At 44.9% G+C, this 22,923-nt stretch overlaps 1 protein-coding gene across 1 annotated transcript in view; it reads right to left on the reverse strand.

Moving 5' to 3' along the window:
- ASTN2 (astrotactin 2) overlaps positions 1–22,923 on the reverse strand; it is an 804,644-nt gene that overhangs the window by 298,828 nt on the left and 482,893 nt on the right. Inside the window, exon 13 of the mRNA XM_054997263.1 lies at positions 6,054–6,204. Coding sequence (XP_054853238.1) covers positions 6,054–6,204 — 151 coding nt within the window. The remainder of the gene's footprint in view (positions 1–6,053; positions 6,205–22,923) is intronic.

The raw sequence follows: 22,923 nt of genomic DNA on the forward strand, positions 1-22,923 counted from the left end.
GCTTCCCTCAAGTTTTGATGGGAAATGTAGGCGTCCTGGTCTTGCAGCTGTAACGGAGAGCCAAGCTCTAAAACCAGGATGCCTACATTTCCCATCAAAACTTGAGGGAAGCTGACAAGTGTCCAACCTGTGTCGGGCGTCACTTGTAGCTTGGCTCTGAGACTTTGAAAAGCTTCTCCCCTCCCCGCCTCTCCTCCTTGCCTCCAAGACCTGAGTAGGAGATATACACCTCCTCCACAAACAGAGCACACAACCTCCCTCCCTCCCTCCCGACACCTTCCCTCCTCCCATTACCTAAGCAGGAATTGTCATCTTGCGATCCCTGAGGTACAAGTATCTAAAGAACTTTTCTCATCACATCCTCTGGCTCTTCATTAGCAGCTTTTAACTTAATACCACCCCTGTTTTTTTCCTAGAGTGACAGACCTTCCTGAGGCAAGTTGCTGGAAATGTTCTCCTATACAACAAACTCTGTCTTCCTTCTCTTCTATCCCCCCCCCTCCATACATCTTGTCATTTACAAGAACAATCCATCATTATTTTATTTTCAGATGTTCTGATTCATCTGTCTCTGGAGCATCTTAGAACAAATCACAATATCCTACGTTTCACTAAGCGCTCCCCTGCGGCAGCAGACATGTACGACTTGGAAACAGCTTTGAGAATGCAAGAGAATAATGGAGCCACCCAAGTTATAATTAAACACTGCAGGTGCTACATAGACATATATTTTCCCTCCCCACAAAAACACCCTCCTTCTGTGTCCAAGACAGTTTGTCTAGTATCCTGGCTGTCCCTTGATTGCCAACTTTGAGTTGGGAGATTCTTGAAGACTTGGAGAGGGGTGGAGCTTGAGGAGGATGAGATTTGGGGAGGGAAGGGGGCGCAGTGAGATATAACGCCACCCTCCAAAGCAGCCATTTTTCTTGAGAGGAACTGATCTCTGTAGCCAGCAGATCAGTTGTAATTCTGAGAGATCTCTACAAGTTGGCAACCCTACGGCCTCTATTTATAGAGTTTGGCAACTATGTTCCTTTCTGCTCCCAAATTATTGTCCCTTTCCAAGTGTGTCTCAACAACTTACACATTTCTCTTTGCTACCTAGGCACTATGTTCATTCACACACTTTTCTCAGGCCCAGACAGTAACCAGTGCTTGGACTCTATAAGTCTCTCAACACGAGACATCTGACTCATGAAGAACACATGTTAGGAGATGCAATGGTAGGGAAGAATAGTTTTAAAAGACAGAGCCAGAGGCAGGGCAAAGGCTTTACTATACTATACACTGGAGATGTGTGAAGCGACTGTGAAATGCCAGAAGGGAAACTTCAGCCCATTATAACCTCTCCGTGTCCAAGCTCAGTTCTGGAAGGCAGCTATCATCCCATTCCTTACTGCTCTCTGGTTGTGATCCCACACAGTTTTAGACTGGAGAGGTGAAATTGACAGAGCCTTAGGGGAAGCGAAGATGAAATTAACAAACCCTCTAAGGAGCGATCTCTGCCAGCTCTATCTTCTTAAACTATGCATCCCGGCTAACATTAGGTCTCTCTACACCTGATGAACACACGTTGAGATGTCTCATGTAGAGAGAATCATTGTACCACTTCAGGTTGCAGATGCCAGCTGACAAGAAGAAACATTTCTCCATAAAACATACACAGACAACTAAAATGAGCAAGTAAGGGTTGGAGCCCTCCTGCCTGACAGAATTGTTTTCTGTGTGCATGGAATTGTGTGTGGGAGCCTCCAGTCATGTGCGTCTCCACTGGGACGATCCAGACACAGCCTGGCCATTTGAGTCTCACAACAGGCTGCTGACTGCAACTGTTGCTTTTCAAGAGCATGCATATGGACCACTGCCCAGAGCCTCAATTCAGCAAATCGTAGAGTTACTTCTTAGGCACCAAAATCCTCCCTCCTCAGAGGCATATGAGAGCTTCCACAATTCAGCTACTTCCTTTTTTTACAGCTGTCTAAGCCAGGGGTCAGGAAAGGCAGCAATCTTATCACAGCTCAGAAGCTAAGCAGGGTCGGTACTTGTATCTGGGACCACCGAGGAAGGCAATGACAAACCACCTCTGTTATTTCTTACCTTGAAAGTCCCTTCCCTTGCTGGAGTTGTCATAAGTCGGTTGCAACTTGATGGTACATACCTATATATAAGCCAGTGGTTGTCATTACATTCTGTGGTATCACATTATTCTTTTTACTATTTATCCATTCATTTATTCCCTGCCTCACATCATTCCCCTGCCTTCTATTTTATCCTCAGAACAACTCTGTGAGGTAGGTGAGTCTGAGGAAGAATGACTAGCCAAGGTCACTGAGAGCCAAACTACAAGTGACGCCTGACACAGGTTGGACACTTGTCAGCTTCCCTCGTGTTTTGATGGGAAATGTAGGCAGCTTTGCGGAATGTTGGACAAGTGACAGTTGGAAAGTCCATTGGACAGCAGTCAGAGAGCCAAGCTGCAAGACTAGGATGCCTACGTTTCCCATCAAAACTCGAGGGAAGCTGACGAGTGTCCAACCTGTGTCAGGCGTCACTTGTAGCTTGGCTCTGAGAGAGCTCCTATGGCAGATCAGGGATTCCAACTTGAATCTCCCAGATCCTAGAGTTAAACTACAAGAGACAAATTGCACAAGGACGCTCACGTGAAGGGAGTCACAATGTTAGCTGGGAAGCTGAGTTTTAGGAGATTGGAAGGCTTTGTTAATTTCCTCTCTCTACACAGAGCCAGCAAAGATGGCTCATCAGAGGGTTTATTTCCTCTTCGCCTCCTAGAAGGGGAGGTGAATCTAACAGAGCCTTTGGGAGGCAAAGAGGAAATTAGAATCTTGTAGCTTAGCTCCTAGTTCAACACTCTAAGCTCGCCACTATACATTTATCCTCCTTCAAGTAGCTCAAGGCAATTCTCCCCTCCCTTACTGTGCCTTCACCACGACCTTGCTAGGCTGAGAGTAAGCGTGTGACTGTCCCAAGCTCATCAGTGAGCTTCAGGACAAAACATGGAGTTGAACCTGTGTTTCGCTTAGCCTCCTCTCACACTTCAATCACCCCATAAAACTATCTTTCCAGTGTGAATTAAAAATCTCCCATTATTTCTTAGAGATATCATCACTCAAAAGAGTTCTTTCCCTTTGCCAGTATTTGGGAGTTTCAGACTTTAAGGGCTGCTTTCTGGAATGAAATTTGCCCTCCAGCCACCCACAGATTTATCTCCCCATCTCCTGTCCCCCAAAACCGCTCTCTATGAGGCTCATTATCTAGTCACTGCATTTACACCTGGCAACACATTTGCACATGCATACTGAAATCACTTCTGTCTAGCACTGAAGTGGAGATTAAAAATAAATAGCCAGGTGGCAAGGAAATGAAACAGTGAGGTAGGTATAAAGCTGACCAGATGGCAAACCCAAAACACTTGCATTTTTTGTCTGTGTGTGCACGCACACAAGCTGTTTTCCCTCTCTGCTTCAGCCGAAGCACAGCCAGCATTATGGAGGTGTTGAGACACTCCCTCCCCCCCAAAAAGAAATGGAGAGAGAAAATGTGATATTCAGGTTTGCTTTCAGTAGAAAATAGTGTTAGGTGAGGAGGAAAAGCGTGAGAGATTATGCTCAGAGGAACTGTAAGTCTGGAGGCACAATGTGAGAAACTGAAATTGCTCCAAAGCTGGGGGAAAAAGACATTTGATTGTGGTTCTGCTTAATGCTGCATACCAGAAAGAGGCTCTGTCAGAAACCCAGCCATGACAGAACTCATGCAGGCAATTTTCTTCTCTAACAGCATCGGAACCCCTATCCTGCCCAGCCAAAATACTGCTGCAAGGGAGCCACGACCAACAAAAGAGAAAAGAAAAAAATGCAGATGCTGAGATCCATGACTCCAAGCAATATGCTCTCTTGCCCGCTTCACACTGTTGAGGGGTGCATTGGAGGAGGGGGCGGAATTGATTGTGAAGGTTTTTTTTTTTTTTTTACAATTTATACAACCCACTCTTTTTTTTCCTGAATCTTCAGCTGAAATGAACAGAAGGGGGCACAGTCTTTTAATTTCTCCCACCTCCTCTCTGGCCTTTCTCAGTTGCATGGTTTTTTTTTTCTATTGTTGTTTGCAGAAGTAGTGCTTAGACTATTTTGCTCTGCCCCTCTCTTTGCAAGGAGGGAGAGAAAAGGGCTCTCTGACTATTCCTCCTGCTCCCTCCCGCCACCGGCACCTGCTGCTCAGATGCTTTGTCCATTTTACAATGCAGACACAACCCACCATTGTGTGGGAGGGGAAAGGCCTTGTTGTTCTGCTGAATGACATGGATTTCAATTTCCGCTGCCACCACTCCGTACAACACTGGGAGACAAGGAGTCAGACAGAGAGGCGGGGCTGCTGCTTCTCAGTCATTTTCTCTCCTGGTACATGTCAGCTTCAGACCTGGCATGATACTGCCGTTTCCCCCTGGGGGCATGAAGCAGTGAGGTGGAACCATTTTGCTGCCCATCACTGGGAGCCACATCAGCAGGCATGAAGTGGCAAACAAATCCCAACAGAGAATGTTGGTGTGTGTGTGTGTGTGCGCGCGCGCGCGAGCGAGCGAGCGAGCATGTGCAAAATGCTGCCAAGTCGCAGCCAACTTCTGGAGACCCTATAGGGTTTTCAAGGCAAGAGATGAAAAGAAATGATTCGCCATTGCTTGCCTCTGAGTAGCAAGCAACCCTGGACTTCTTGGTGGTCTCCCATCCAAGTGCTAACCATAGCCAGCCCTGCGTAGCTTCCCATATCTGAGATCAGGCCACCCTGGGTAAAAGATGGAAAAAATGAAAGGTGACTAAAAATGGTTTAGAAGCATCCTTTTGTTGTTGTTGCAAAATAATAAAGAGTCCAGTAGCACCTTTAAGACTAACCAACTTTATTGTGGCATAAGCTTTTGAGAACCACAGCTCTCTTCGTCTTTACTATTTTGCAACGACAGACTAACACAGCTAACTCCTCTGAATCTTTTTTTGTTGTTGCATGAGTGACAAAAATAACTGTAATAAGCTACAGCAAACATATCAGCTTCATCTTGAAGCTTCTGGACAGTATGGAAAAACATTCTCAAAAAACAACATGCATACATCCTTGAATGGTTGTGGAGCTGGAATTCCAGGAAGATCTTCATTGGAAAAGGAGGACATCTTACAAGAGAGTCAGGGAGCTTGTTGCAGCTGCTAGTTCAAGTCCCAGCAGTACAGCTTTCATGTCACGCTGATCCAGAGAGGCCATTTTCTCAAACTCAACTACTTTATTTACAATTCTAACACCCTGGTTTATCTCTAGTGCTTTATCTGAACTCAGAGAAAAATCCACTCCTCCATTCACTTTCCTGTATCACTGGGCAATCACTCCCAATCCAACATCTTAACTCATTTCTTCCCCCTGAAGCTATTCTCCAAGTGTGACTGCTAGATCAATCCTCTGAATAGCCACTAGTCTCCTAGCTTGACTGCTAGATCTTTCCCCCAATAGCGGCTATTCTCGTACTGCGACTGCGAGATCATTCCCCTGAATAGCCGCTATTCTTTTTGTGAGACTGGTAGATCATTCCCCCAGATGGTTGAATTAAAGTTTCCAGAGTGCTAGAGAGGTTGGAAACAGCAACATCAAGAGTGTACACACAGCAATTCTTCAAGAAATGTTATGCAATTTTACAGGTCACAATTCTGGAAGCATGGCTGTGAGGAAATGGAAGCGTGGCTTAAAGCACACTGACTCAAAAGCAGTGATTTGAGCCATTCATAAGCAACATTCTGCTTCTTGAAGGCATACTCATTAAAATACTAACATTAGATACAATTACTTCTCTCCAAACGTGTAGCGATTGGACCAGGGACATGCACGTACCTGTTTTTTCTCAGAACACTTTCAGAATCCCAGTCACATCCCCACTATACTACCCAAACAAGAAAACAGGATTCTACAACCTTACTGGGACCCACAAACCCCAACCAATAACCCTCCCAGCATCTAGCACAGAAAGCTGTTTCTCCCACGATCTCAAAAAACATACATACCACACAACCTGTTGAGTCTACTTGACGGTCCGACACACACTTGAAGTTGCGTGTACAGCCACCGTTGTTTCGTGAGCAGTCCCGGACTGGCCCGAAAGAGGATAGCAGATCATTGATGGTTTCAAAGTAGGTGGACAGCATCGCTTCTTCCCTTGGAGAAGAAAGGTACCATTAAAACCAGCCCAGTGGACACAGGGTTCGAGGGAAAGAGATACATGATATTGGTTGTACAAATCTCATACGGTGCAATCCGCCTTGAGTCCCAGTGAGAAAGGCGGACTTTAAGTGACATGAATGAATGAATGAATGAATGAAATTAAACTGACTCACACTGGAAGCAGACTTTTACCATAAATTTCGAAGGACACGTGACTGCTCCGTGTACATACAGGGACAAAAACCCTACTGCATGTCAGACAGCCAGCATGGTGTAGCAGCTACATTGTCTGATTAAGTCCCTGGAGACACAGGGTACAAATCTTCACTGTGCCATGGAAGCTTGCTGGGTGACCTTGGGCCAGTCACTTAGCCTAACCGTCCTCACAGGGGTGTTTTGAGGATTAACTGGAGGAGAGGAGAACTATGCAAGTTGCCATTTCTCTGATTGGCCAGGTTTCTATATGCAGGGATTTAGGGGAGAATGGTAATTCATCGTGTGAGCACCCACATACAGTCTGAAGAAGTGCAGCACAGGCACATTTATCATAGGCAAGAACTCAGCCTGTGCACGGCCGGAACAAAGAACGACTTCCACAAAGCCTGCTACCCAATGAACACTCCAGAGCTGAGATATGTATTATTTGGAGCATTTTACCCGAGTGGGCAGTTGTTTCTGTGCCCTGAATTGCTGAGAAGTAGGCTACAGCTGCCCATGGATAGATTTCTCATTCGCCTGGAACGGAATACTGCCAACTACATTGCTCACACAGGCTTACAGCTACCTAGAGGAAAATGCAAGTCACCTCTCAACAAAGACAGCAGGGAGTAGTATGTCATGTGCATGTACGGTGGGGGGGGGCAGTGGCTACAGGAGAATGAGGAGTACTTAAGTAGCAATGGCCTTTAGAACATTTATAGCACTATACAATCTTTATTTTCTTCTCGCAGGGTGCAGCATACAGCAATTGTTCACTGGGCAGATAAGCAGCAGCCCCACTTACTTAATCATCAGAGCAGCCTTGTGAAATGGACCACAGTTACTCATGTTCCACCAATGGCGGGGGGCGAGAGGAGACAACTTGCTTCAGGCCAACCCACAGGTTCAGAGCTGATCAGGAAAAGCAATCTCCTAGAGATCAGTTCTCTCAAATGTAGCCCTGTATTTACGTTAAATGTAAACAGAATTTGCAAAGGCTGTTATTCAGCAGTATACCACAGAGTGGTAAGCCCAAGCTCTGCTCACGGCCCGAGTTCAATCCTGGCAGAAACCGGGTTCAGGTAGCTGGCTCACGGTTGACTCAGCCTTCCATCCTTCTGAGGTCGGTAAAATGAGTACCCAGTTTTCTGGGGGTAAAGTGTAGATGACTGGGGAAGGCAATGGCAAACCACCCCGTAAAAAGTCTGCCAAGAAAACGTCGTGATGCAACATCCCCCATGGATCAGTAATGACTTGGTGCTTGCACAGGAGACTACCTTTACCTACCTCTAGAACACAGCTGAGATGAGAATTCAAGACCGGATATGCCACAAATCAGTTAAGCTCTGTTGATTGCAGGGTACATGACGCAAGGCTACGATTAGGGATCCCATTCCCCCAGTGAGGGCTGGGGATCCTCCACTCCCAGATTTTGCCCTCCACCACTTCTTATCTGGTTGGTGGGGAGAAGGCTCAGGAACGGGCCTGGGAGACCAGAAGCACACTTCCGCAGACTCCGGAGCACTTCCTCCTCATGTCGGGAATGACATCATTCCCAGCATGAGGAGGAAGTGCTCTGGTGCACATTTAAGTCCATTAAGTCCTTCTGGAGTACCTCCAAGCATCTCTTTCCCCTGATTTCAAGCCCAGGAAACTTGGCAACCCTAGCTACCAGGTCTTTTTTTCAGCTGGAACGCGGTGGAACAGAATTCCGGAACCTTTTGAAAATGGTCCCATGGCTGGTGGCCCCGCCCCCTGATCTCCAGACAGAGGGGAGTTTAGATTGCCCTCCGCAACTCCCCTCTGTCTGGAGATCAGGGGGTGGGGCCACCAGCCATGTGACCATTTTCTCCAAGAGCAACCCACTGAGTTCCACCACCTCTTTTCCCCCCAAAAAAGCCCTGCTAGCTACTATTCACCCACCACCTGCAGAAAAAACCAGGTCAAAATAGTGCTGGCTACTAAACCCAGATGCAAGGCCAAGTTGTCTTCTGGTGACCCAAGCCTTGACGGAGCCCCCTCAGACTTGCCTTAGGATTCCCTCCTGCACCCTTCTCCTTCACTTGCACAGCACAAGACTACTGGCAAACTAGAGTGATGTCATGACATCCTATATGGACACCTGTGGTTTGCACTGGTCCAGAAAACCAGGAGTTCAAAGTAGGGTCACCAAAACCTCTCAGGGGTCAAAGTGGGGGCTGCAGGGCAGAGGGGTACTCACCTCCTGCATGTGCGCCCACAATTTTTAATGAATTGGGCTTCAGCATGAACTGCAACATCACCATTGCATGGGAAAATTACATCATTTTCTGGCGTGACAGGGAAGCGCGGGAGCATGTGCACTTCTCCCACCAGTCAGGTGACTGGCACTGGGGGGGGGCAGAGGGGAGCAGGGTTTTCCTCTCCACAGGTGGGGGGTGGAAAGCCTAGCTCCAGGAAGGGCTGATTCCTGGTAAGCAGGACTAGAGCAAAAACCCAAAGGTGATGAATTGGCAGCGTATAAGTGCAGGGGAAAGGAAAAACCCTTCAAACCAGCTTCAGGTTCTTTCAAGGCATGTTTACATGGAACCAAACCATGATTTGGAGTTTTGGCTGAACTAAGCCACGGTGTGAATGATGGATCACTTTCACTCTCTCTCGCTCACTTAGCAACATACAATTCACATTTTTTAAAAAGAAGGGCTCTTTCTTGAACGGATAGTGATTTCTGCCAACTAGTAATTATTTATTTACTTAATTTATACCCCACCTTTCTTCCTAGTGAGGACCCAAGGCAGCTTCTATCATTGTTCTCACCTCCATTTGTGAAGTAGGTTAGGCTGAGAGTGTGTGGTACTCAGCCAGTTTCCATGACAGAGTGGAGATTCAAACCTAGGCCTCACAGATTCTAGTCCAACATTCTAACCACCACACTATACTGACTCAATAATCAACTTGCTCTAGAGACTGAATCAGGCCGTAACTATCTAATGACAAGATCTACTTTTTTAGAATATAGTTTCACACACACACTCTTTCCTCAAAAAGGATGGATCAGCAGAGAAGCTGCACCTAGCTGTCCAGGACCAGCATGATAATGGGCAAGAGCTACATTTCAGATCTGATGATAAACTGTGGCTTGATTAAATATGTCATGGACTCTGATTAGCATACCAGGCATAAGTAACAAACCCTGGTTTGTACAAAATGCCTGGCTTATCTGCTTCTTGTCTCTTCGCCTCTCAGCAGAGAGACTATCTTCACTACCCTGCTGCCTAAACGACACTGCTGCCATATCTGCTCCAATGCTCTCGACCGAGACTCACACTTAAGAGATTTACAACAAGCATTTTTGAGACTACAGTACCCACCAAATGAAGTGAAGAAACAAATCAACAGGGCCAGACTAGTACCCAGAAACAGTCTGCTCCAGGACAAACCTAAAGGAACTAACAACAGAACACCACTGGTTGTCACCTATAGCTCCCAGCTCAAACCCATCCAACGTATCATCAGTGAGCTACAACCCATCCTGGAAAATGATACCTCTCTATCAGAAGCCCTGGGTGGAAGACCTTTCCTTGCCTACAGACAGCCCCCCAACCTTAAACAACTTCTCACTTACAATCATGAATCGCCCAGCAGAGTCACCAGCACAGGGACCAGGCCCTGCAACAGACCCAGATGCCAGCTCTGCCCCTATATCTACCCAGGGAATACAATTACAGGACCCAATGGCATCAACTACACTGTCTCTGGCTCTTACAGCTGCTCATCCTCCAATCTGATATATGCCCTCATGTGCCAACAATGTCCTTCTGCTCTGTACATTGGACAAACCAGCCAACCTCTACGCAAAAGAATAAATGGACACAAATCTGACATTAGAAATGGAAACGTCCAAAAACCAGTGGGAGAACACTTCAATCTACCAGGACATTCCACCAAAGACTTAAAGCTCGCTGTGGTTCAACAGAAACCTTTCAAAAACAAAATCCAACGGGAGGCTGCTGAACTGGAATTCATATGCAAATTTGACTCTGTCAAGCTGGGACTGAATAGAGACTATGAATGGTTATCACATTATCACAGGTAACAGATTTCCTTTACAGAGGCGTGGTCTGGGGGAGCCCAGTGTCGCCTGGTGTGGGCTTTCGGGGACCACAGTTCTCTTTGTCAGATGCATCTGGCAGGGAGAGCTGTGGTTATCGAAGGCTTATACTACATAGGAATTGGATACTTTCCAAACAAACACGGCAAACTGACTCCACACCAAAAGGAGATGTTTACATTTACTAGCAAAGGAATGTTTGGGTTGCCTCCCCGCTAATTGCATCCTGTCCCCTTGTGATATATGTCCCCTTCTTTCCCTCTCTCCCCTCCTCTTCTGTATGTGGCCAGTTTGGATCAGGCATCTGACGAAGAGAACTTGATTCTCGAAAGCTTATGCTACAATAAAATTGGTTAGTCTTAAAGGTGCTACTGGACTCTTTTTGATTTTACTGCTGCCTCTGTGATACTTAAACTGTGGTTTATGGATACAGATGTCAGAACAAGTCACAAATAGTATAAACTGGGGTTTTTAATAACCCCGTTTATATCCTGAATTCAGTGCCAACCAACAGCTGCTTGCATTCAGTCATCTCAACAAAGGCTGCATCACATCATTGAGTATTATACTACATTTGTGCTCCTGTAGTTATTCTCAATTTTATTTTCCTGTGTGGATGAGATGATCCAGTCATGCAGGACTGCAGTAGTGCAACATCCAGTGATATGTGGATGCAGCTTAACTGGGACTTGATCAAACCACAGTTAATCAATAGTTTGTCATGATGTGTAAATGAAACCCAAAGTTTTAGAACATGAGAAAAGGGTTCCAAATAATAAACAGGACCAAAGTCCTTGTAATGTTGGAGGGTCCATTCTTCATAAAGCAGACATCATGTTCACAAAATGTAACAGCCAGAACCAGTACAGATTAGGATGGAAGCAGTTTATGGAACCTTGGAATCTTTCCTGATATGACCGATCATTTGTTGCTGAGAAACAGCTCAGAGGGTTGTGTTCCAGTCCCTTTCTCCCCAACAAATAAAGGCTTCTAGGCTGGTAGGCCACAATTTTTTTTAAAGATGCCATTTATTCTTCTTACCTGCTAACTTCCCTGCTGTTTAGCAAACTGTGGATGTATGTGCACATGGAGTTTTTAGAAGATGTGCCAAGAATATTGGCTTCAATCTCAGTCAACCACAATAATGAAGTTGCTTCATTACTCAAGAAGTATGCATCTATGTCTGTACAGGTTATAGTGCAACCCTACGCACAGATATGCCCATTGAGGCCAACAGATGTAGAAGGATATAATTCTGTTTAAGACTGCACTGTTAATTACTATTCTTCCTCGACTCCCACCCTCTCTGATAACTTGGGAAGAAGAAGGGGCAGTTCCCTTCATGCGAGCAAGTGAGCTGCTAGTCGTCACAGCCACCACCACCACCACCAAGACAAGGGTTGGTGAGCGTCAAAGAACCATTCAAGGTATGAAATGTTAACCGGGTGTTCAGCTAAGAGGAACAACTTCACAGTCTTCCTCTGCCACAGAGAAAGAGGATTCTTCAACCAGGTTTTTTACACAGAGAGTTTGGACACATTAGAGGGCTTATTATTTAAACACGAGGACCTGTCAAGAGCGGATGACAGTGAACCAGGGAGGACTGACTGTCCTGCCCGGAGGACGTTCGGAACAAAGGTTGTTTTGGAGAAGGAGACAGGCAAGTTCTCTGAACATATTCGCTCAGCCCCCAGGAACCAAAGAGGAGCCAAAGGAGACACTCGAGGCCTTTCTCAGTTGATGTCTTTGAATGTTCGCACATTTCCTGCCCCAGGGATTTTCTGTGTAGCTGATTGTTTTCCATGATTCTACACATACTGAATCTGTGTAGAGTAATATAGCTGGCTCAGATTCAGTTTGTCAGCAGATTTCTAAGAAAAACTGATACAGAAAGCAGCCAAACTTTATGATGTCTGAAAGAGCACGGTGTGGTATATTCTGAATTTGAGGGGATGGAAATTCTCAGGACGTATCTATTCGCATAACCTTTGCTTTTGCCCTTTTATCCGTGCTCCCCAGTCACTTCATTCATATGTTTCCCACCACTATCACACTCTTTCATGCCAAAATCATGCTAAATCTAAAAGCAAACTAGTTACACAACATTCGAGCTACAGCAAGGCATTTTTTAACACAAAGCAAACCAAATGCAGTGTATTATTTATTCTGAGCAAGAAATGTGTTCCTTCTGCACTCCATAAAAACTTGCACTTGAGGTGCCAGAAAGCACACAGGGAACCAACGGAATGGCAGAGGACTGAGGTCCCAGGCTCAAGCCCATTCCTTTCTCAGTCAGAAACTACTGAGATAAAAAAAAAAAAACTAGGGCAGTGTTTTCTCAAACTGGGGACTGTGAACCCATGGGGTCCATGAGTCTTTTGCAAGGGCACAGAGACATTCTCATAACAATCTACAGACCTCACCTTGGAATGGGAGCAGGGATCTTTCATTTCAGAAGAAGGAGGTAGAAATAGCTTCCATCTTTTTTAAAGGGTGGGAGCTTGTAGAGCAGCTGACACCCACAGTCATCTAGCCACCAGGTCATCTCAAAAGAAAACCTACTGATAGGATGGCAGGAACCAACAGCTCAGTCCTATAAACTTTAGTTGGCTCAGGGAGCTGCAAGGAGATATAAGTCCTAATGCAGTCATCAGAGTTGTGTGTGTCATGTACCATCACATCACTTCTGACACATGGTGACCCAATGAACGAATGTCCTTCCTGTCTGGGGTCCACAGCACAGCCCCCAGACTTGCCGGGAGGAGGAGATGGGAGACAGCTGGGAGACAGCCGCCCAGTCACCCCATCAGGCTCCCAGGGCCAGAACCTACCTACACAGGAAGGAGGGAAAGAAGCACACGAGCATCAGAGGGTTAGAGGGGGCAGGTGGAGGCCAGCTAGTCCCACCCTCCAGTGGGAGTCTAGGAGGCCAGGCAGGGAGAGTGGGGTCAACCAAGAGGGGGCCAGAGCAGAGGGAGAGGAAAAAGGCAGTGCAGACAGACAGACAGCAGCTGACCAAACAGGAGCCTTACCAGCCAGGGAGGAGAAGCAGCCTTAGCAACTCAGCAGGGACAGGCAACCAGCAGCCGGGCAAACTGAAGCCTTAGCCTGCAGCCCAGCTTGAAAGCAATAATCTAGCCATGGGGAGGCCAGGAGCAAAGCAACACCAGGTAGAGCTGCCTGAGGCAATCTGGGGGAGAAGATGGGCAGTCAGCCAAAGAGGCTCAGCTGGACCTGCCTTCAGCCGTCAGCCCAGCCAACGAGACCCAGGTGGCCCAGCCCAGTGCTTCCAGCCAAACAAGCACAGGTGCAGCTGCCTAAGCCAGCTAGGGCCATGGTTAGAAGGCAGCAGGAGGGCGTGGCTGGCAGGTGGAGCATGGCAAGGCTGAGGGGATAAAAGGGAAGCCCTCTCACAGGGCATGGTGGGTTGAGGAGGAGTGATGGAGAGAAGTGAGAGAGTGCAAGGAGGGGGAGGAGGAAAACTGATGAAGGAGGAGAGGAAAAGTGATGATGGGGTCAGGTTGAGCAGGCCGGTGAGTGGACTGAGAGGGAGTCTGGGTGAGGTATACTGCCCCTCCTTCCACAGATCAGGGTCCTGCAGTATCCCTGACACCCCTTTGAAGTCAGAACCAGGCCTGCTGGCGCCCCACCTAGCGGCATCCATAGCAAGCTCTGACACTCCCTGACTGCCTATCATTAACAACCTTGTTCAGATCTTGTAAAATGAAGGTCATAGCTTCCTTTATTGACTATGATACCCTTAATTTCATCATTCTAGGGAGAATTCAGGTTTGATTTGATCTAGAACTCACTTATTTGTATTTTTGGTCATACATGGTATCCAAAAAACTTTCCTCCAGCAGCACTTTTCAAATGAGTCAACTTTCTTCATAGTCCAGCTTTCAATACATAGTAATGGGGAATACCATACTACGACTGATCTTTATCTTGGTCCCCAGCAACACATCCTTATCCTTAAGGATCTTTTCTAGTTCCTTCATGGCTGCCCTTCCAAGTCTCAATCTCCTTCTGATTTCTCAGTTGTATTCTCCCTTTTGGCCAATGATTGAACCAAGGAATAGAAAATCTTTCATAATTTCCATATCTTTATGTTCAGCTGTAATCCTGCATTGGCATTTTCTCCTTTAGCCTTCATCAGTCATTTCAAGTCTTCACTATTTTTTCTGGTAACATGGTGTCATCTACATATTGCAAATTGTTAATGTTCCTTCCACCAGTTTTCATTCCACCTTCTTCTAAATCTAATCTATTTGCTGAAATCTTTGGCATCTCCCTTTTTCAGAAGTGGAATACAGATCGAACATTTCCAGTCTGTGGAAATGTTTATTTTCCATAGAATAAAACTGAGATGATTTTCACTTTATTTTCCAATGCAAAAAGATGTATCTTGGTGGCTGTAGGCAACAATGGTCAACAATAGTTTTTTGTTGAATATGTGATGATGTTGTATGTGATACTGCTTTTTTTCTACTTCTAGGAACAGCTCTGAAAGTTTTCTCTCTTTAGAACTCTGCTCAGCTGGTCTCCATCTACAATCATTATTCTTGTCCCTGGTGCAATATCTTGTACAATAAAGGGGTAAGATAAATCCTTGCCTGCCTGCTATATTTCAACTTGCCCCAGGATTGTGTCCAGCTATGTACTAATGTCATTATTTGCTTGCTACTGGCCAACCATGCCTCCTGTGGTTGCACCCAATAGGTTGTATCCAGACTAAATTTTCCTGTGGCAAAACAGAACCTTCCTGCCTCTCTCCTCCCACTGCAACCCACAGATCTCCACAAAGTGCTGTTGCAGGGGGATATGAGATCCTGAGGAATGAGATGAGGAAGGTAGAGTGGGGCTTGGGTTACGAATGATCTCCAGAGTACAGAGATCAGTTCCCCTGGAGGAAAAGGCAGTTTGTGAGAGCAGACTCTGGGGCATCATGACACTGCTGAGCTCCCTTCCCTCCCCAAACTCCCCCTTCTTCAAGCATTGCCCCCAAATTTCCAGGATTTTCCCTAGCTGGCAAGCCTATGCACTACGAAGGAGGGATCATCAGAAATGTTCAATTTAGCCTGGATCCAACCCAATGCCTGCAGACCCCATGTCTCAGAATGTATCTCAGATTATTTCAGAAATTCTTCTAGACTTTTGCCTACAGCACTCTTAAGAAGTGTGAAAAGTTCATTTTATAGCAACTGTCAATCAGATGTCTACTGCAAGCAAGATCCATGAGTGATAATTCCTACACTTGTATGGAAACCTCTTGCATGAAACAGCCCTTATTCTCAGCTTTGGTGTTCTTTAAACCACTATATTCCAACTCATATCATCCTTTCAGAGTGAACTACCAGAGATGGGACTTTGCATCTGACCCAGCTCTGAAAATTCTCTGCCAATGATGCTGTCTGGATACAGAGAAAAGTTTCAATTGTTGATTAGTGCTGTTGCCAATCCCAAAAAGATATCACCTGCCTGCTACAATTCCACCTGCATGCTAACAGAACCCTGTTGCAGCTGCTTCCCTATAGCTGATCTCATTTCACCCTGTCAAGCCTGCATTACTTGCTTGGATTTATGCTGAGAATAAACATGGAGAACAGATGCTAGTAAGTTCTGTTGCTAATGCACGGCTTTTAAGGTCAGTTTCACTCAAAGGAGAGGCTTTAATCTTTATGTCAGAGATGGAAAGAGATTTGATCACAAGAGCATACACTGGAAAGAAAAGAAAAATAAAGTCGCTCCCCCCCCCCCTTGCAAAAGATCATATCCTCAAGTGTTCTGTATAGATATATTGGGTTTCAGGGAGGTCTTTAAAACTGTATTTGACAAAAAGGCATGCCAAGGAGCTCTATCCTTCCCAAACGAGACTCAATGGGAGCACAAGAAGTATGCAATGGACCTAATAGGACAGCTCCCCTGTTCCGAAGAGTTAACCTTCGGATTAGGTTCTCGTTCCAGGGTTCTATAACATGGGCACAGGGGACAGAAAAGGGGAAGGGAAGGGATTTGGTAGGTGTGATATCTCCACAGAAATTAAGAAAGCTAACATTCAAAAGGCTTCCAGTTGAGCCAGCTGCTTTTCCAATTTTCTGTCGGCAATGGGAGGGCAATGGATTTAAATAGGGATTTGGAACAAAATGTCAGGTTCTGTAGGAAACAACACAGTTTATGTGAAATTTATTAGCTAATGGGAAGGTAAGGTAAAGGTAGCCCCCTGTGCAAGCACCGAGTCATTACTGACCCATGGTGGGGGGGGGGGACATTGCATCCCAACGTTTTCTTGGCAGACTTCTTGTCACGGGGTGGTTTGCCATTGCCTTTCCCATTTATCTACACTTTACCCCTGGGAAACTTGGTATTCATTTTACTGACCTCGGAAGAATGGAAGGTTGAGTCAACTTTGAGTTGTCTACCTGAACCTTACTTCTGCCAGGACTGAATTCAGGTCATGAACAGAGCTTGGGCTGCAGTACTGCAGCTTGCCACTCTGCGCTAATGGGAAATAAAGGGGTAAATATATAAGTCGTCCCATGGGCTGAACACAGTCCTTGAACATCATCCATCCCATTGCTGCCATAACCACAACATGAAACTGAAGAAAGGTGGGGGGGGGAGGTGGAGCAGCAGCTCAGTGCCTTTCATTCTGAAGTACCAGATGCTTTGCATGGCTTCTCCATTTGGAATGTTCTCAAGGTATTCAGGCTGAAAAGCAAACCCCTGGAAACTGCCGCCAGAGGCAGCAAAAATGATTGCACTAGAGGGATCAAACGGATCAATAGTTTGACTCAACAATAGATGGTCGTTCCTTCATATGTTAATTGATGTTATGCAGTGATCTTTCCATGTTTACTGGGGAGCACATAAACTCAGAAGAAAGGGTGCTGCTCTAATAGTGAGGTGAGATATAGCATAAGCAATCTAGAACCATATGCAAAGTCTGACTGAATAATATCAATCAGACTTCATGGTAGGCCTACCAACATTACCATCATTCAATTTATACCCCAACTACAGATGCCAAAGAGGAAGAAACTGAAAGCTTTTACGCAAGTGTCCGAGAAGAAATTTATCATATTCCTAAACAAGATGTGCTGATCATCATAGGAGACAGGTAAGCAAAAGAAGGAAATAAAGCAGAATCAAACTGTCAGAAAATTTGGACTAGGATTGCAAAATGAAGCAGGAGAGCAACTCATAGAATTCTGTGAATTTGTACATTGCAAATACATGCTTTAGGCAACTGAACAGATAATCGTATATGTGGAAATCACCAATTGTCAATATATAAACCAAACAGATTACATAACTGGAAACAGAAAAAAGATGGAGAGGATTTATTCTCTCTACTAAAACAAGACTGGTCCGGGAGTTAATTGTGATAGAGACAACAAATTGTTAATATCAGTAATTAGAATAAAGCTGAAGAGAAATACTAAAAGAATCACAGCGTGAAAATATAATCTGGATAACATTCCTTAAACATTTATAGATCATGTAAAGATCTATAGATTTTCATTACTAAGTGGAATAAATCATGAACTGGAAGAATGAAGGGTCGAAGCCAGAGACATTATGAGGGAAGAATGCACAAAGAGTATTCCTGCAGCTAAAAGAAAGGAGAAGCCTAGATGGATGGCTGATGAAACTCTTAAAAATTGCTAAAGATAGAAGAGAAGCAAAAGTTAAAAGGTGACAGAAATAGAATCAGAATTCTAAATGCAGCTTTTTGGCAATCTGCATACAGAGACAAAGAGAACTAATTTAACAACCAGTGCAAAGAAATAAAAAGAACAAAGAAAAAGGGGAATAACAAGAGATCTGATCCACAAAATCCAGGAAATGAAAGAGAAATTCAAACCATGGTTAGAGACGCTGGGTGATCAACACAAGTATACAGCATCTGATCAAGACAAAATAAAGAAAAGATGAAAACAATCCACTGAAGAACTATACAGAAAGGATGTAAAGATGACAGATTCCTTCAAAGAAGAATCTTTTAACAAAGAATCTACAATCTTAGAAAGTGAAGTGAAAGCTGCGTTCAAAGAATTGGGGGGGGGGAACAAATCACCTGGATTATATGGTATACCAATAGAGCTATTTCAAGCTGTAGAAACTAAGTCTATCAAGATCTTAATAAGAACATGTCAACAAATATGGAAAACAAAACAATGGTCTACAGACTGGACATGCTCAATCTACATTCCAAGTCTTTTAAAAAAGGGAGATGTCAAAGATTGCAGCAATTATTGGACCATTGCATTAATTTCCCACACAATCAAAGTGATTCTCAAAATTCTACAGCAAAAATTCTTATCCTGTATGGAATGAGAAACGCCAGATGTTCAAGCTGAATTCAGAAAAGGAAGATATACTAGAGATGATATTGCAAATTTACGACGGTTAATGGAGCAAACTAGAGAATTTCAAAAGAAAATCATCCTGCATTTTATAGATTACAGCAAAGCTTTTGATAGTATGTATCATGAAAAGCTATGGAAGGTGTTAAAAGAAATGAGTGCGTCACAACATCTGATTGTGTTGATGTGCAACTTGTACTCTGGACAAGGGGCTACTGTTAGAACAGAATATGAGGAAACAGAATGGTTTCCAATTGGCAAAGGTGTCAGACAATAATGAATATTATCTCCCCATCTGTTCAATCTATATGTAGAACATATAATAAGGAAAGCTGGTTTAGATTTAGAAGAAAGTGGAGTGAGAATTGGTGGCAGAAACATTAACAATTTGAGATATACAGATGATACCACATTACTGGTAGAACACAGTGAAGACTGAAACAACTACTAATTTAATTTAATTTAATTTATTAGATTTGTATTCCGCCCTCCCCGTGACAGCAGGCTCAGGGCGGATCACAATTTACACACAAAGCTAAAATTACATCAGATAGTGCATACCATTTAAGACCATAAATTAAAAACATCCAAAAATTAAAATAGATCGATCGATCAATCGATCGATCAATTGATCTATCGATAGATATACTGATGAAAGTTACAGGAGAAAGGGCCAAAGCAGGGTTACAGCTGAACATCAAGAAGACAAAAGTACTGAGGAATTGACTCAATTTTAAGGATGGCAATGGCAATGACAATGAATTGACTCAATTTTAAGTATGACAGTGACAGTGAAGATACGGAAACTGTTAAATATTTTATGTTCCTTGGGCCAAGCATCAACCAAAAGGGAGACTGCATCTGAGAAATTAGAAGGAGATTGAGACTTGGAAGGGCAGTCACGAAGGAACTAAAAAAGATTCTTAAGGATAAGGATGTCTCTCAGGAGACCAAGATCAAAATAATCCAAACGATGGTATTCCCCATTACGATGTATGGATGTGAAAGTTGGACAATGAAGAAAGCTGACAGGAAGAAAATTGACTAATTTGAAATGTAGTGCTGTAGAACATGGAGGCCAAAAAAGACAAATAAGTGGGTTTTAGATCAAGCAATGGCCACCTCTAGGCTGGACTACTGTAACACACTCTACGCAGGGCTTCCCCTGATCCTGATCCAGCAGTTACAACTGGTACAGAATGCAGCGGCGCGGGTCATCGTTGGAGCACCGGTATGAGGGCATATTACACCTGTGTTGCACTAGCTGCATTGGTTGCCGGTGGAGTACCGAATCAGTTTCAAGGTTTTGGTATTAACTTATAAAGCCCTGTGCGGACTGGGACCGACATATCTGCGGGCTTTTTGGTCCTGGCCCCAGCCTGGTGGAACACTCTGTCTCATGAGACCAGGGCCCAGCAGGACTTGTTAACATTCTGCCGGGCCTGTAAGACGGAGTTGTTCCGCCAGGCAGGGGTGTGTGTGTTAAACCATATGCCCTCCCATGTAATATCATTGTCCATCTTGTCATATTTTCATTCTGGGAAGAACTGCTATATGGAGCATCTAAATCAAATTAGGTTCTGCCTTGTTTTTCTTTGCTCTCTCTCTCTATATGTCATTTTAATGACAAGATGTAGTATTTTATAATTTTAATGATAGTTAAATGTGTTTTAAGCTGTGTTGCGATCCGCCCTGAGCCCGCTGATGTGGGGAGGGCGGAGTATAAATCCAATAAATTAAATTAAACCTGAATTCTCCCTAGAAGCTAAAATGATGACCCTGAGGGCACCATACTTTGGTCACCTCATGAAAAAGACAAGACTCATTGGAAAAGACAATTATGCTAGGAGAGATGGAAGGCAGTGGCAAGAGAGGAAGACTAGAATTGAGATGGTTTGCATTCTGTACAAGAAGCCACAGCCTCCAGCTTGTGAGATCTGAGCAAGGCTGATAATGATAGGACATTGTGGAGGTTTTTTATTCATAAGGTTGCCATTAGTTGGAAACAACTTGATGGCACATAGCACACATACAGGCTTTGCAAACAGAAAGTCCTGAGATCAATACCATCTCCAAGTAAAGGAAAGGCTGGGGAAAGCCTTCCCCTGCCTGAACCTCTGGAGAATCACTGGCAACTATAGAGCTACACAATAGGTTGAAGTATGTTCATATACTTCAAAACGAGTTTGTAATGCAGCATAGAGGTAAATTGTCAAAGAGAGAAAGGAAATAAAAAGCTTGTTGAAAAAAATTCCCAGCAATTACACACAGTCATGAAACTGTATCCAAAGCCCAGATCTCGACATGTGTGAAGAGGCAGGAACCTTACAGGTACGACCACCAGAAGTGGTGCTTCTGTGAGCCGATAGGTAACACAAATGGTCAAAGTCAATGAAGGTGAGCCATCGTGTTCCAAGAACCACAATTCCCACTTCTGCTAAGGACAAGGCATGTGCAAACAGGAATCATTATCCATCTGCTGACACTTGCCGGTCTCCTTGGCAACTATGAGTTTTGTGGAAGTTTTAAGACAAAGCATGTGACTTCTTCTGATATATATGATAAACTGTATGGGTAAAAAGAACTCTGTAAATTATATCTCTTGCATTCCAGTTTTCGGTGGTTCTTATGGCCTGCAATTACTCTCAGATTCAGCATGTTCAATTTCACTGTGGGAGACACCTTTAAAAAAGATCACACTTTCAATGAAAGCCTGCGATGGGGTGATAAAACTCACAACTTGTGCTTAAGGAGTTTGCTAAAGACAATAAACTACTGAGAAACGAGGCGGAGGATTAAGGGTTAGATGGGGAAGTCACAGAGGTTAAAAGAAAATGGGGGCGCTGGAAACGATGGCTATTGGGAACCATAAAATCAGATAAGTGCAGGTGAGATGCCTGCAAAGGTGCAAAATGTCTTTTAACATGCTTTGAAATTGTTCATCCGTCTAATAATAACTGGTGAAAATTCAGCAGCCCAATCAACCTTTGCTTTGTCACAACAATCCGATCACATGAAAATCAACAACTTTGCAGGGCGGGGGACAGGGGAGAGGGAGAGACAACTGCGCTCTGCAGCAAATGTCTCAGGCGATTTTGGGAGAGCCCCTTCTCAGCCTGAGACCTTGTAAAACTGGTGTCAGTCAGAATAGACAATAAAGCGCTACATCAACTAATTGCACAACACAGTATAAAGCTTCATATATTCATAACACCTGATAATTGCTTGCTGCAACAGAAAGACACAAGAGGGGCTTGGTAACGTATGGAGTGACTTTTTTAGATAGCAGAAGCTAAGAAATGATTTTTAGTCGATAGTATCGAGCAGAACTGGTCTCCCCATTGTCTCCCCTCTTTACCTGCTAACTCAAGCTTTTCTACTATCTCTATAAGAAAGGCACAGTTCTTACAAGGGCCAGATCGAGGGGGGTCGGGGGGGTAGTCTGCCCCTGGCGCTGCCAAAGAGGAGGCGCCGGGCGTGGCTGCCAGCTGCCAGGAGCGAGCCGTGACTTGCCGAGCGGGAGGCTGAGCGCAGGGTTGGGAGACCCTCACCTGCCCCGCTGATGGGGCAGCTGGCTTGCCAAGCGCACAGGACTTCCCAGCCCTGCGCTCAGCCAGCCGCTCCAGCGCATGCCCGTGCTGCCGCCGTCGCCAGCTCCACAGCGCACCAGGCGCTGGGGCGGCCGGCTTGCCGCACGGGCGGCACGGGGACGCTTGAAGTGACGTCATCACGCAGTGCCGGGAACGTGTGCAAGCTGAGGCCAGAGTAAGGATTGCACCGGGCACCGGCAACCCTAGATCCGGTCCTGGTTCTTACTGCTGTGGAACAAACCTGTGTGTAGGCTGTTCTACTTCAGATGGCTTGCAGAGCCTCACATAACTGAATATCTCCCCCTGGCAACATTCCCCTCCATATAAAAAATTAAACACCAGGAGAGGGTTATTGTGTAGTCCTTTCCCTGATAAGCTACTTTTCTACTCTGTTTTTAGGGAAGAGCATTAATTCATGTGAATTCTCACCTGCAGTCTGAAGTGGTCCAGTGCACGTACAAGTTTA

The sequence above is a fragment of the Eublepharis macularius genome, chromosome 14 (assembly GCF_028583425.1).
Source record: "Eublepharis macularius isolate TG4126 chromosome 14, MPM_Emac_v1.0, whole genome shotgun sequence".
In the NCBI taxonomy this organism is placed as follows: domain Eukaryota; kingdom Metazoa; phylum Chordata; class Lepidosauria; order Squamata; family Eublepharidae; genus Eublepharis; species Eublepharis macularius.